This window comes from Peromyscus leucopus, chromosome 6 (assembly GCF_004664715.2).
Source record: "Peromyscus leucopus breed LL Stock chromosome 6, UCI_PerLeu_2.1, whole genome shotgun sequence".
Taxonomy (NCBI): Eukaryota; Metazoa; Chordata; class Mammalia; order Rodentia; family Cricetidae; genus Peromyscus; species Peromyscus leucopus.
Window position 1 is genome coordinate 69,548,936 of NC_051068.1, and position 12,879 is coordinate 69,561,814.

Here is a 12,879-nt window from a genome sequence, read left to right on the forward strand (position 1 = left end):
CCCAAGACTGGCCCTGCAGTTCTAGGAGTTTCTGGCTAAAGGCCAGACGCTACCCTCCTATCTTCCGGTCGGTGCAAAGCCTGCTCATTTTGTAACCAAACAAAATGCGTCCCCCAATAGCATCTCCCCCACACAGGCTACAACAGCGTTTCCCCAAATTTGCACATTTACTTTTAAAGGATGTGGTAAGGGAGATGTGATTTTTTTTTTTCCTTTTTCTTTTTTCGTCCCTTCTTTTCTTAGATCAAAGGGCTCCTGTCCCCCTTCGTCCCCCACAGGACCCACCACCCCAGGTAAGGAAAAGGCAGCAAGCCGGGAGAGCTGGGGATAGAAGCAGACTCCATCAGGGGTCAGGAGGGGGTCTGGATGTTCTCCACACCTGCCAGAGACCCAAGTTGTTTCCAGGGTGAAGATAACAGTTGCCCAGGGCAACTTGAGGTGGGGCAGGTAGGAGAGCACAGATGACGAGGAGTGTCACTTTCTCTTCTCCTAGGAGTCCCAGCAACGGAAACACGGGTTGGGGAGGGAGGAAGACTTGACCTGTCAGTGGAGGGGTCCTTAGCTAGCTAACTGCTCTGCCTCTGGGGAAGGGGGGGGGTCATCATTAGGTGTTTCTATCCCATCCCTTCCTCCAGCTCTCTTGGGGCTCCACCTGACGTCAGCCTCCCCACCAGTGACGCTAGATGGGGCTTGGGTGGACACTTGGGTCCTGGCTTCAAGTGGTATTATGGGCTAGGCGGAAGGGGGCTTGCCCAGAGTTTCCCCGTTAGAAGTCTTGGAATGGACCACTAAGGCTTGTGATCGGTCACAAAAGAAAGGACTCCTGGCGCCCTGAAGCTGACCAGTGGGGCCTCTTCAGCCCCTCACTTCAGTTTCAAGGGGAGGCGGGAAGCTCGTATGAACGGCCTACCGTGGGTCCAGGCAGGGTCGGCTGGTGGGGAGGCTGATGGGCGGGAAGGGGATCTGTCCCCACGCCTTTGGCCATCTCCATCCTTTCTCGGACTTTGGGCTACCACTGCCTGTCATTGAATTATTTATATTTCAATTTCAGAGGCAGCCTGATGAGGGAAGAAGGGGAGAGCGGGCACGTTCAGCCATTTCTCCTCACCCGTCCTTTCTATCCTTCGCTCTGCACAGGGGGTGGGTCTGCTCTTCTCCCCTCCTCGAGGACATGCATCGGTTCTTAGGAGCCAGGGAGGCAATGGGGGGGGGGCTCCAGGCTGGGGGGGGGCCACAGTGGTCGAGGAGACAGCTGCAGCCAGAGCTAAATTTAGCCTCTGATCTGGCTTTGATGCAGATTCATTTTTGGCTAAGACAGCCCCTCCATGGACACCCATCCCCTCCCTCCCCCCGGCTTCCTCCTCAGCAATGGGAATGGCCCCTGAAGTATGAGCTTAGGCCAGGTCAGTGACCCCTCGGGCTGTGTGTGCCTCTCCTTCTGTTCTTTCTCAGCCCAAGACAGGACCATGGCTGCCACACAGCTGCCTCTGCCTGGGCTCAGTGCCTACATTACTCCCAGGGTGCTGTGGGGGTCTGTGAGGGGAGGGGAGCACAGACTTGGTGCCCTCTTCCTCCTCCCGGTGCCAAGGAGTCACTATTTATAATTTTAAGGCTGCAGCGTCTAATTATAGTTGAGAAGGGGTTAGCATGAGAGGGGCCGGGAGGTGTCACCTACCGAATGCCCCACAGCCAGGCGGGAGAGAGGAGGAAAGGCTGGGGGGTGGGGCAGCGGATCTGTTCTGTCCTTACCTGGGGTCACACCGGCAGGCTTCCCACTAACCAGTTCGGGCCAGTTGGCGAGGGAAGGGCCTTGAGTGACAAGTGACAGCTGGCTGGGAGTGAGGCGGAGACGGTTCTTTGCCCCACCCCGCAGGGTCTTCTGGGGATAGACCTGGGGAGGAGTCTGCCTGCGACAAGGGTAGAGAGAACTCAGTCCCTCCCCCCACTTTTCCGTCTCCCCTTTCAGGGCCAGCATATGGGTGAGGGGGTACCCCCTGGGGCTTGAGCTGCCCCGCACAGGATGCCCCCTGCCCCCCACTCCATGCCCTTGCTGCTGCTGCTGCTGCTGCTGTCTCTGCCCCATGCCCAGGCTGCCTTTCCCCAGGACCCCATCCCTCTGTTGACCTCTGACCTGCAGGGTGAGTACTCCACCCACTTGACCCTCTGCGGGGTGGGGGTGGGGTGGGGAGGGAGCAAGGAGAGAATGAGACCCCTGTGTGGGAGGCAAGGTGGAGGAACGAATGTTCCCAGCCTCAAAGAGAGTGGCTCGGGAAGGGGACCGAACAGGCGGGGTGAGCTGGAACCCCAGGTTTCTCATCCCTGGGTGTTGTTTCCTCACTCAGAGGTGGTGTTGCTAAGTGGCTGAAAACGTGACCCTAGCTGAGGGCGGTGCACGCACGCTAACAGTTGAGGTCGGAAGATTGCCACAAGTTTGAGACAGCCTGGGCTAGGTTGCGAGTTCCAGGCCAGCCGTGATGACACTGTCTCGGTCAGACAGAGGAGCCTATAAGGAATGTTAAGTCTTAGCCAGTCAAACCATTGCAGGTTTGAATCCCCACTCAGCTGCTCACTAGCCGTGTGACCTGGGTTAATGTTCTCTAACCTTTGCCTCAGTTTCCACAGTTGTAAAGGAAGCTATCATAATGCTGCACCTCATGGAGTTATTTAGAGATTAGGTGAGGTAATAGATTTCACACAAATGAGGCACAGTCCCGAGAACACTGGCCCAAATTAAGCACTTTAAACTTGTGTGTTATTCTTAGCGACAGAGTGAGGTCCTGCGTCAGTTCTGTGCTTCCCAGCCTCTTACTATCCTCTCTGCCCACCAGTGAGCCTGGGTCTCACCGGTGACAGAAACTGTCACCGCAGTCCTTCTGAGAAGAGTCTTCACCTGTTTGGGTCTGTGTTCTACATGTTGGATTTAGAGTAATTTTAGTTGGGAGTGATTGTTGTGGGATAGATAAGAATAATAGCAAACTTGAGTCTGGTGGTGGCGCACACCTTTGATCCCGGGATCTCTATGAGTTCGAGGCCAGCTTGGTCTACAGAGTGAGTTTCAAGACAGCTAGGGCCGCACAGAGAGACCCTGTCTCAAAAACAAAACAAACCAAACCAAAACAAAACCAGCCACCTCTGCATCAGATGCTGTTCTCAGCACTCGGTTAGCGTTAAGTCAGCTTTGAGCCTGGGTCCCCTAAACAACAGTACCTGTGGCCTCCATGACCAGCCCAGGTGGACATGGAGTTGGTCAGAAGAGGGAGGAACCTGGAAGGGTGGAATGGCGAAGTATCGAGGGAGGAAAAAAAACAAACGCTTTAAGTGTGTGTGTGTGTGTGTGTGTGTGTGTGCTGGTGCTCTTGTGTGACAAGACTTCTCCTGGGGAGACAACACTTGTCTACTCACCCCAGATAGGGAGTCCACCAAAGTTCTCTGTGTAGTTTTGGTGCCTGTCCCGGATCTCGCTCTGTACACAGGCTGTCCTCGAACTCACAGAGATCCGGCTGGCTCTGCCTCCCATGTGCTGAGATTAAAGGCGTGCGCGACTGTGCCTGGTGTCAATGACTTTTATTAGGGTTGCTTACAGGAATATGGGTGAGGGGTCACTTACAGGAGCAGAAATGACTCAGGGACAGCTGTATCACCAAAGCCCACCCCAGCATGAGTGACAGCTCACAAAACTAGGAATCTGGAGCACAGTGCACAGCCTGCGGGCAGCTCAACAGGTTGGAGAGTCCTTTCCAGGTTCTCAGATGGTCCCTTCCAGGCAGCCTGGCTGGTCTCTGCTTCCTGCAGGCAGCTGGTCTGGTCTCAGGTTTTTTCCCCCCTCCTTCCCCTACTCCTTCCTCTGAGGGGGACTCAGCTTTGTATTGTTTACTCTGACAGGGAGGGAGGGGCCCTAGTGAATCTGGTCAGTTTCAGGGAGTTCTCGAAGCCATTTTTCAGTTATTTGCCTCCCTGCTTCAGGAGCTCCCTGAGTTATTTGCCTCCCTGCTTCAGGAGCTGCAGAGAGGAGCAAGCGGTCTCCTAGAGTTGGAGCTCTAGTGAAGAGTTGAGCTAAAGCGGAAGAGTTGGAGCTAAAGGTGGTTGTGAGCTAATTGATGTGGTGCTGGGAATTGAACTCTGGATCTCTGGAAGAGCAGGGCATGCTCTTCTTAACTACTAAGCCATTTCCAGCCCCTTGAAAGGAACTTTCTAATACAGAGGTGATCCCAAGACTTGACATAAACCCTGCCGCCTGCCCAGTAGTCATGTAAATCCCTCCGTGTACTAAGCCTTGAATTGAGGCAACGTCACTATAAGGTTAATATATTAAGCAAGGTAGATCATTCAGATACTCACAGTGTCTGGTGAAAATGAAATGCTCAGTTGGAGTTGTTTTTGTATTTGTTTAACATTTACTTATTTGGGGTGAGTGCATATGTTATGGTGTATGAGTGGAAATTAAAGGATAACTTGGGGAATCGGTTCTCTGCTTCCTCTATTTGAGCTCAGGTAGTCAGGCTCGGCTGCAAGTATCTTTACCCTCAGAGGTTTTTTTTTTTTTTTTTTTTTTTTTTTTTTTTTTTTTGGTGAGACAGCCTTTGGCCTCGTATACTGCCTGGTACTTGCTAAGTAACCAAGGCTGGCTTAAACTCTCAGCAGTCTCCTGCCTCAGCCTCCCCATTGCTGGTGTACACCACTATGCCTAGCTTCTGGTACTGTTTTTAGTAATAGATGTTGGTCTCTCTTGTCTCCTATTCTGTTCATGGCTGGGTTTTCTCTGGTAGGAAAGGGATTGGAAAGTGTGTATTATCTCAGCTGCCATCTTCTAGGTACTTCTCCATTATCCTGGTTCCGGGGCCTGGAGGAGGATGCTGTGGCTGCAGAACTTGGGCTGGACTTTCAGCGATTCCTGACCTTGAACCGGACCTTGCTTGTGGCCGCCCGGTAAAATGGCCGAGGCACAGTTGTGGGGCAGACATGCATGCTCCTGGGCAGACATGGGACCTGCATGGCCACTGCAGCATCTTGCAGGGGACACATGCAGGTGCACAAGCCATGGGACGTGGACATGCTCGGACCCAGAGAACAAATGCCAAGGCGTGGAGTAAGGGGGAGGCTAGGGACAGGAGCTTTGTGTGGCTTGGCCCTGAGCAGGTGAACATGGGTATGCAGGGAACTAAGGAGCTCAGGCAGGCAGGGTGCCTCGGCTCAGCTCTGACCCCTCCTTACCTACCCTTCAGGGATCACGTTTTCTCCTTCGATCTTCAAGCCCAAGAAGAAGGGGAGGGGCTGGTGCCCAACAAGGTGAGGGGCTGTGTGCTGCGAGGAGGTGCAGGCAGGGAGACAAAGCTGGGAAAGGTGTAATGGGGGTCCCATGGGTTGAAGAATGCACCTAAAACGGAGTCCTAATGTGAGCAGGGGTCCTGGTTGCCCCCTGACCCCCCTTCTTTTTCTCTCTTCAGTTTCTGACATGGAGGAGCCAAGATGTGGAGAACTGCGCTGTTCGGGGAAGGCTGACGGTGAGGAGTGGAGTCTGAGTGGAGGGAAGGCAGGCGAGGACAGAGGACAGAGGGAAGGAAAGAGAGGTCAGACTTTGAGTTTCCAGGAAAAAGAAAAGCAGGTTCAAAGATACCAAAGGACTTGGGAAACGCTAAAGGGCCCGCCAACGGCTCGAGACGTTATCCGTGTTGCTGTGGTGGCTCAGGACTGACTGACTACTGCCTTACTTCCTGTGACCCGACCCCGGCTCCAGGCTTGTCACTAACCGACTTTTGGATTCTCTAGGACGAATGCTACAACTACATCCGTGTTCTTGTTCCCTGGGACTCGCAGACGCTCCTTGCCTGTGGAACAAACTCGTTCAGCCCCGTGTGCCGCAGTTACGGGGTACAGAGGAGGGGGGCTGGGAGGGGATTCCAGTTTGGTGGGAAGAGACAGGCATCCGGGGATGGGAGTGGGCGTGCTTGGAATGCCAGAGTGCGGAAGGGGCTGGGAGGGAGGGAGTGGGGGTGAGCTGTGGGGCCACACTTCCAAGACCCCCAAGGTTCCAGGAACCTGCCTCCTCTGCCCCCAGATAACTTCGCTGCAACAGGAGGGTGAGGAGCTGAGTGGGCAAGCTCGATGCCCCTTTGACGCCACCCAGTCAAATGTGGCCATCTTTGCAGGTGTGAACCTGGGCATGTGAAAAGCAGGCACATGGCTGGAAGGAGTTCCTCTCCCAACTTGGTCTTTCCCCACGTCCTTGAGTGGAGAGGGTGGTGGGGCATGGAGGGAAGGCCCGAGGAGCTGTGTGGGTACCCTGGCAAGAGACAGACCCTGAACTCCCCAATCCTTACCCCTCCAGAGGGCAGTTTGTACTCGGCCACCGCAGCAGACTTCCAGGCCAGTGACGCTGTCGTTTACAGAAGTCTCGGACAGCAGCCTCCACTCCGTTCTGCCAAGTATGACTCCAAGTGGTTGCGAGGTCAGTCATCCTGGGGGTCAGACTATGCCTGGGGGGTACACCAGGGCTGTGCGCGGGGGGGGGGGGGACGACGACGACGAGGACGGACAGACAGTGGCGGCGTGTTTGTGGATGGGTGGAAAGGTAGTGTAGGGCGTGAGTCTCTGAGTGGGTATGGATGCCCTTCCCTACCTTAGAGCCACACTTTGTCTACGCTTTGGAGCACGGAGACCACGTCTACTTCTTCTTCCGAGAGGTCTCTGTGGAGGATGCCCGGCTGGGGAGGGTAAGGAGTTGGGTTCTTCTGGGTCCTAAGAACAGTTCTTGGCTCCACTCTCCAGAAGAGATCCCCTTGGACCCTGACCCCTCCCCACATCCTTCAGCTCTCACCTACCACAGCTGGCCATAGACTGACCCCCCATAGCGTCCCCTTTCTTTGCTGTGACCCTTGTATTTGCCTCTCGGCGCTCTTAACTCACGCCACGCATCACAGCCAGCCGCCGTGTGGCTCTCTCCTCTCCCTGTCTTCCCTCAGGTGCAGTTTTCCCGGGTAGCCCGGGTGTGTAAACGTGATCGGGGTGGCTCACCTCGGGCCTTGGATCGCCACTGGACATCCTTCCTTAAGCTGAGGCTCAACTGCTCTGTCCCTGGGGACTCTACCTTCTACTTTGACGTCCTACAGGCCTTAACTGGGCCTGTGGACCTGCATGGCCGCCCCGCCCTCTTTGGGGTCTTCACTACTCAAGCCAATAGGTTAGTGCTAGGCCGTGGGATCCAGTTTCCTCCCCTGCCAACGTTCAGACTCCCCTCTCAGTGCCTACTGAGGAAGCTCCATGCCAGGCCACCTTGCTGTCCTGGCCATCTTTTGCCCCAGTGGCTGCCCTATGCACTAGTCTCTGCCTCTCAACACGGTGCACAGGGGGGCAGCTACCACAGCTTCCCGGGCAGGGGCTGTGCAGTCCCTGGTGACATCTACCTTGAGTCTCTTCTGGCTCCCTCAGCATTCCTGGGTCTGCAGTCTGCGCCTTCTACCTGGATGACGTTGAGCGCGGGTTTGAGGGCAAGTTCAAGGAGCAGAGGAGCCTGGATGGGGCCTGGGCTCCTGTGTCTGAGGACCGAGTCCCCTCCCCCAGGTACCCGGGACGGGGGCAGCCGTCACAGGGTTGTGAGGCGGGCTGAGGTCACCATGCCCAGGGACGAGGCTAGCGCCGGGTTGGACTGAGGCGCTGCGGCAGGGAAGGGAAGCGGTGTGTGTCTGCAGGGGAGCAGAGGTTACCAGCCACGCTTGAGAGCAGGGAGGGGGCACACAGCTTAATTAACCCCCATTCTCTACCCTAAGGCTGCCCCTTCCCATGTGCCCACCAGGCCAGGGTCCTGTGCAGGTGTGGGTGGAGCTGCCTTGTTCTCCTCCTCTCAAGACCTACCTGATGATGTCCTGCTCTTCATCAAGGCACATCCACTGCTGGATCCTGCTGTACCACCTGCCACCCATCAGCCCCTCCTCACTCTCACTAGCAGGTGATCACCGCCTCCCGCCCTCCGCCCACGCCCGCCTTCCCTCTGGTGGGGTCCGCGAGCTAAATCACATTGGCGTGGGGGTGGGACTTGTGAAGGGATAAGAGACTGGGGACCAGGGCACCTGGGCTGTCTAGACGTGCTGTCCTCACCGGAAGCCTGTCGCCCCAGAGCCCTGCTGACCCAGGTGGCGGTGGATGGCAAGGCCGGGCCCCACAGAAACACCACAGTCCTGTTTCTTGGCTCCCACGATGGGACGGTGCTGAAGGTGCTACCTCCAGGGGGACAGTCTCTGGGACCTGAGCCTGTCATACTGGAAGAGATCGATGCCTACAGCCCTGCCCGGTGAGTTCTTGGTGGGGGCAGGTCCCTGCCGGGCAGGGGTGGGGGATGGGGATGGGGTGCTAGGTTGGGGACTCCAGTGTTGGTCTGGCAGAATTAGAGGCCTGGGGGGGGGGTAGGAAAAGGGTTTGGTGAGAAAGCGCCACTGTGTTGGGTAGGATGGTTCCATAGGTGGTGCTCGGGGGTCCACTTGGCGCTTCTTCTCCACCATAGACTGTTCTGGAAACCAGTCTCGCTTTCTCCACCTCCCGTTAGGTGCGGTGGGAAGCGCTCAGCCCGAGCTGCGCGGCGGATCATCGGGCTGGAGCTGGACACTGAGGGTCACAGGCTCTTTGTGGCCTTTCCTGGCTGTATCGTCTACCTCCCACTCAGCCGCTGTGCCCGGCATGGGGCATGTCAGAGGTGAGGAGCCAAGGTCAGATGCTGCCTGGCTATGCTTCCGGGACTAGTAGGAGCACAGAAAAAAACCCCAGGTCTTGAGGGTAGCCAGGAAGTGGAGAGGGTAGAGGAGAGGGTGGGGTACCTTGGGAAGTCTGAAATTGGGCAGCAACTATGGTCTGGAGCAGATTGGGATGGATGGATGGAAATCTGGGGCTGGGGGTTTCTTGTAAGCCAGGGGGGTAGAAAAGGGAACGGAATGGACATGGCAAGGGGAAGGGGTGCCAGCCTCACACAGCTCAGTTCCCCTTAGGAGCTGTCTGGCTTCTCAGGACCCGTACTGTGGCTGGCATCGGTTGAAAGGCTGTGTGACTATCAGGGGACCTGGTGGGTAAGTGAGGAGCCCCTGGGACTCCTGAGGAGTGTGTTTGGCAAAGTATAGAGCCACAGTGAGCACCCCCTTTCCTTCTAGGACTGATATGGATGTGACTGGGAACCAGGAATCCATGGAGCATGGTGACTGCCAAGGTAAACGCAAGGGGCAGCCGCAGCTGAGGTTGCATATGGCTCTGATGGCTGCCAACAACATCTCAGGCCTGGGCACCTGTCCTTCTCAGCATCTGTACCAGTTACCTCCGTCAGGTTTTCAGGAGCTCTCCCTTTCCTTCATTCTCACCCTGTCTCATAGATGGAGCTACTGGGAGCCAGTCCGGCCCTGGAGACTCTGCTTATGGTGAGTCTTCCAGCCTCAGTTTCTCTTTCCCTTGCTTAGCCCGCACCCACCAAATCTGTTTGGGCAGGCCAGCACCCTGAACAACCAAGCGATGAGACACTGGAACTCTGGACTCTTGGGTCCCAAAGGGGAGGGGCTTGGCGGTGTCTGGGGTGCAGAGCTTAAGTCTGACTGGCTCTGACCTGGTCTCTGTTACCAGTGCTTCTGGGTCCTGGCCCTTCCCTTGAGATCCCCAGTTCCCCCAGTGATGCTCACCCAGGGCCCCAGTCTTCCACTCTTGGAGCTCACACGCAGGGTAAGGGGGTTGCCTGGGAGGGGGACAGTGCAGTGTGGAACTGCTGAGTCTCTGCGAGTTCTAAGCCGGGTGCTGATTGGTGTTTGATACCTACTAACGCCTGTTCGGAACCTCCCTTCACCACAGCTGGACATCCCAGCCAGTGTCCTTCACAGGCAGTCTGGCAGATGTTCTTGGCATGGCTACAGGGGGCTGAAACTGGGCAGGGGGTACCCCAGGCCCGTGCTCTAGCCTGTGTGTTTAGGGATCCTGGAAAAGTGACTCCCGAGGCTGTGTGGCGTGAAGCTGAGCAGCAGCATGAGAACTTGCTGTGGGTCCCACCTGTGCCCGCTCTGTGCGGCCTGCCGCCTCCCCTAAAGCTGAGCCGCCTCCCTCCCTTCCTTCTTGGTCGGCAGGCGTGCGCAGGGACCTTCCCCCATCTTCAGCCTCCCGCTCCATCCCCATCCCACTCCTCCTGGCCTGCGTGGCGGCGGCCTTCGCCCTGGGCGCCTCCGTCTCCGGCTTCTTGGTGTCCTGCGCTTGTCGTCGCGCGCACCGCCGTCGGAGCAAGGACATCGAGACCCCGGGGCTGCCGCGCCCTCTCTCCCTCCGCAGCCTGGCCCGGCTGCACGGTGGCGGTCCTGAGCCCCCGCCTCCGCCCAAGGATGGAGATGCCGCCGCCGCGCCGACGCCACAGCTCTACACGACCTTCCTGCCGCCGCCCGAGGGCGGGGGACCCCCGGGCCCGGAGCTGGCCTGCCTGCCCACCCCGGAGTCCACGCCCGAGCTGCCGGTGAAGCACCTCCGCGCCTCCGGGGGTCCCTGGGAGTGGAACCAGAACGGGAACAACGCCTCGGAGGGCCCGGGCCGCCCACGGGGCTGCAGCGCGGCGGGCGGGCCCGCGCCGCGCGTGCTGGTGAGGCCGCCCCCGCCGGGCTGCCCCGGGCAGGCGGTGGAGGTGACCACGCTGGAGGAACTGCTGCGCTACCTGCACGGCCGCCGCAGCCGCAGCCGCCGCCCCGCCAGGGCGCCGACGCGCTCTCCTCGGCCCCGTGCCCCTCGCGGCGGCCGCCCGCCCCGGAGCCCGGCGCCGCCCTCTTCGCGGACTCCAGCCCGCTGCCGCGGGACTGCGCGCCGCCGCCGCTGAGGCTCGACGTGCCCCCGAGGGCAAGCGCGCGGGCGCGGGCGCGGGCGGGCGGCCCGCCCTCTCGGCCCCGGCCCCGCGCCTGGGCGTCGGCCGCCGGCTGCCCTTCCCCACGCACCGCGCGCCGCCCCCGGCCCTGCTCACGCGCGTGCCCTCGGCGGGCCCGGCCCGGTACTCCGGCGGGCCCGGGAGGCACCTCCTCTACCTGGGCCGGCCCGACGGCTACCGCGGCCGCTCCCTCAAGAGGGTGGACGTGAAGGCCCCGCTGTCCCCCAAGCCGCCCCTCGCCGCCTCGCCGCCGCCGCAGCCCGCGCCGCACGGCGGCCATTTTAACTTCTGACCGACGCTGCTCGCGCCCGTCCAGGCGGCCTCCCCCGGACTCCGCGGGGCTCCCGGGGCGCCCCGTCCCGCCCGCCTCGGTTTATTTATTGACTTTGTCTTTGCCCGCGTCCTAGAGAGAGAGGCCAGTGGCTCGCCGCTCGGAGCGCCAGCGTTCCCGGGGACCTGGCCGGCTCCCACTCCCCGCTCCCTTCCAGCCATGCTGCCTTAAGTCGCCGCTCCGGGCTCCCGCGGACCGGGCCCCGGGCGGGCCGGCCCGGGCTGGAGCCGCGCGCTACCGTGTACAGAGTCCTCGGGCCTCGCGGGGCCGGGACGTGCCGCCTCCTACTGTGTAGGAGCCCCCGCTCCCCAATACAGCCGTGTCCCCCCCGGCCGCTGCCTGGCTCGTACTCGCGCGGTGCGGGAGGGAGAGGAGAGGGCCCTCGGGGGGCCGGGGGCCCCTGAATGCCTGCCTCCGCTTCGCCCCGGCCCCCCGAGTCTCTCCAGAGCCCTCGGCTCGGCAGCTCTCCTCCCACCGGGGTTAATCAGGAAAGGTTTCCTGAAGGAGGCAAGCGAAGACATGGTGTGTGTGTGGGGTGAGCCAGGGCCCAGGAGAGCCGTGGTGCAGATCCGGGGTGCAGGGGAAGGCCCGCAGCAGGGTTCTGGATAGAGGGCAGGCACCTTTCCATGGCCTACACGATGGGGGTGGGGGAGGGAACTTTTGGAGAAATAAAACGAAGCTGCTGCGTGATCTGGTTTTTTTCACATCAGCAAATCTTGTCCTAAAGAGAACTTGGCTTTAGGTGTTTGGGGCTCTTGAGCAGCAGGCTGCAAAACAAAACCACAGATTGCACCGGCAGGCAGAAGAGGAGCCCGGTTAGGAGGAAGGGTTCGCCTCAGCAGTGGGTTCCCCAGGGGGCACTTCCCAGCTGCAGGCTAGCCCAGGGCTAGAGCGGCTAACGTGTGTCCTCCTCGATGCTCTGTTACGCTGGCTGCAGATACTGGCTGCACAGTATCCTGAGTACCCACGGGAGGGATGACCCGGGACGCTCTCCCACCCACCACCCTGGCGCTAGGAGCATTTCAGGCCTCCCGCGGGTGCTGGCTGCGCTCAAGGATTTGCAAATCCGGAATTTGGCAGGCGCGTGGCCGCAGTATCCGCCCTGCTCCGGCTCCGGCTCCAAGCCGCTTCCCGTTGGCGCCTCCTAGAGGTCCGACCAAGCCTGCACCCCAATAAGCCGCCAGTTTGCTTGCTACTGAGACTATTGGGCCAATAGTTCTGCGTGTATTGTTTACCTCTTCACCTTTCCCCTTGAGATCGTAACTCTGCCTTAAGCCTCCTTTCTCATCAGAAAGAATAGAGTCGAGAGACTCGAGTACTATAATGTGCAAATGGTTTGTGAAAGAAAGCGTGAAATGGTGGTTCCTCCCGTCTCACTAGTTGAGGCTGTGTAGACCGAATTTTGTGGTCTGTTTTTACTAGACACCCGTTTCCCTTTGTATTATAAATTCCACTTAGAGATTTTTTTTCCCCCTCAAGGTTTTGAACCCTCAATGTCTCTTAACACAGCTCAGTTAAGCTTAAGCTTAACTGGAGTCTAGGGTCCTCCAGAATCTCTTAGCTTGGCGCTTTTTGTCGGGTTCACTTTATCCCTTCTTGGGGACCTTACTTAAGATGCACCGGGGCTGTAGCTAGTATCTTAAACAGTGCTGGGGCACAAGGAAAGAGGGATATCTTTTTCAGTCACCTG

At 58.8% G+C, this 12,879-nt stretch overlaps 1 protein-coding gene across 1 annotated transcript; it reads left to right on the forward strand.

Moving 5' to 3' along the window:
- Window positions 1-1,315: 1,315 nt before the first annotated feature.
- On the forward strand, window positions 1,316-11,879 carry Sema6c (semaphorin 6C). Its single transcript, XM_037206879.1, is given in 21 exon segments — window positions 1,316-1,403; window positions 1,967-2,138; window positions 4,812-4,926; window positions 5,223-5,286; window positions 5,445-5,501; window positions 5,767-5,868; window positions 6,056-6,146; window positions 6,326-6,445; window positions 6,622-6,710; window positions 6,960-7,177; window positions 7,426-7,557; window positions 7,790-7,942; window positions 8,111-8,284; window positions 8,537-8,683; window positions 8,973-9,050; window positions 9,132-9,187; window positions 9,348-9,392; window positions 9,592-9,687; window positions 10,083-10,663; window positions 10,666-10,828; window positions 10,831-11,879. Coding segments are annotated over 20 exon segments (2,919 nt in total). The 5' UTR covers window positions 1,316-1,403; window positions 1,967-2,020; the 3' UTR covers window positions 11,151-11,879.
- The last annotated feature ends 1,000 nt before the right edge of the window (window positions 11,880-12,879 follow it).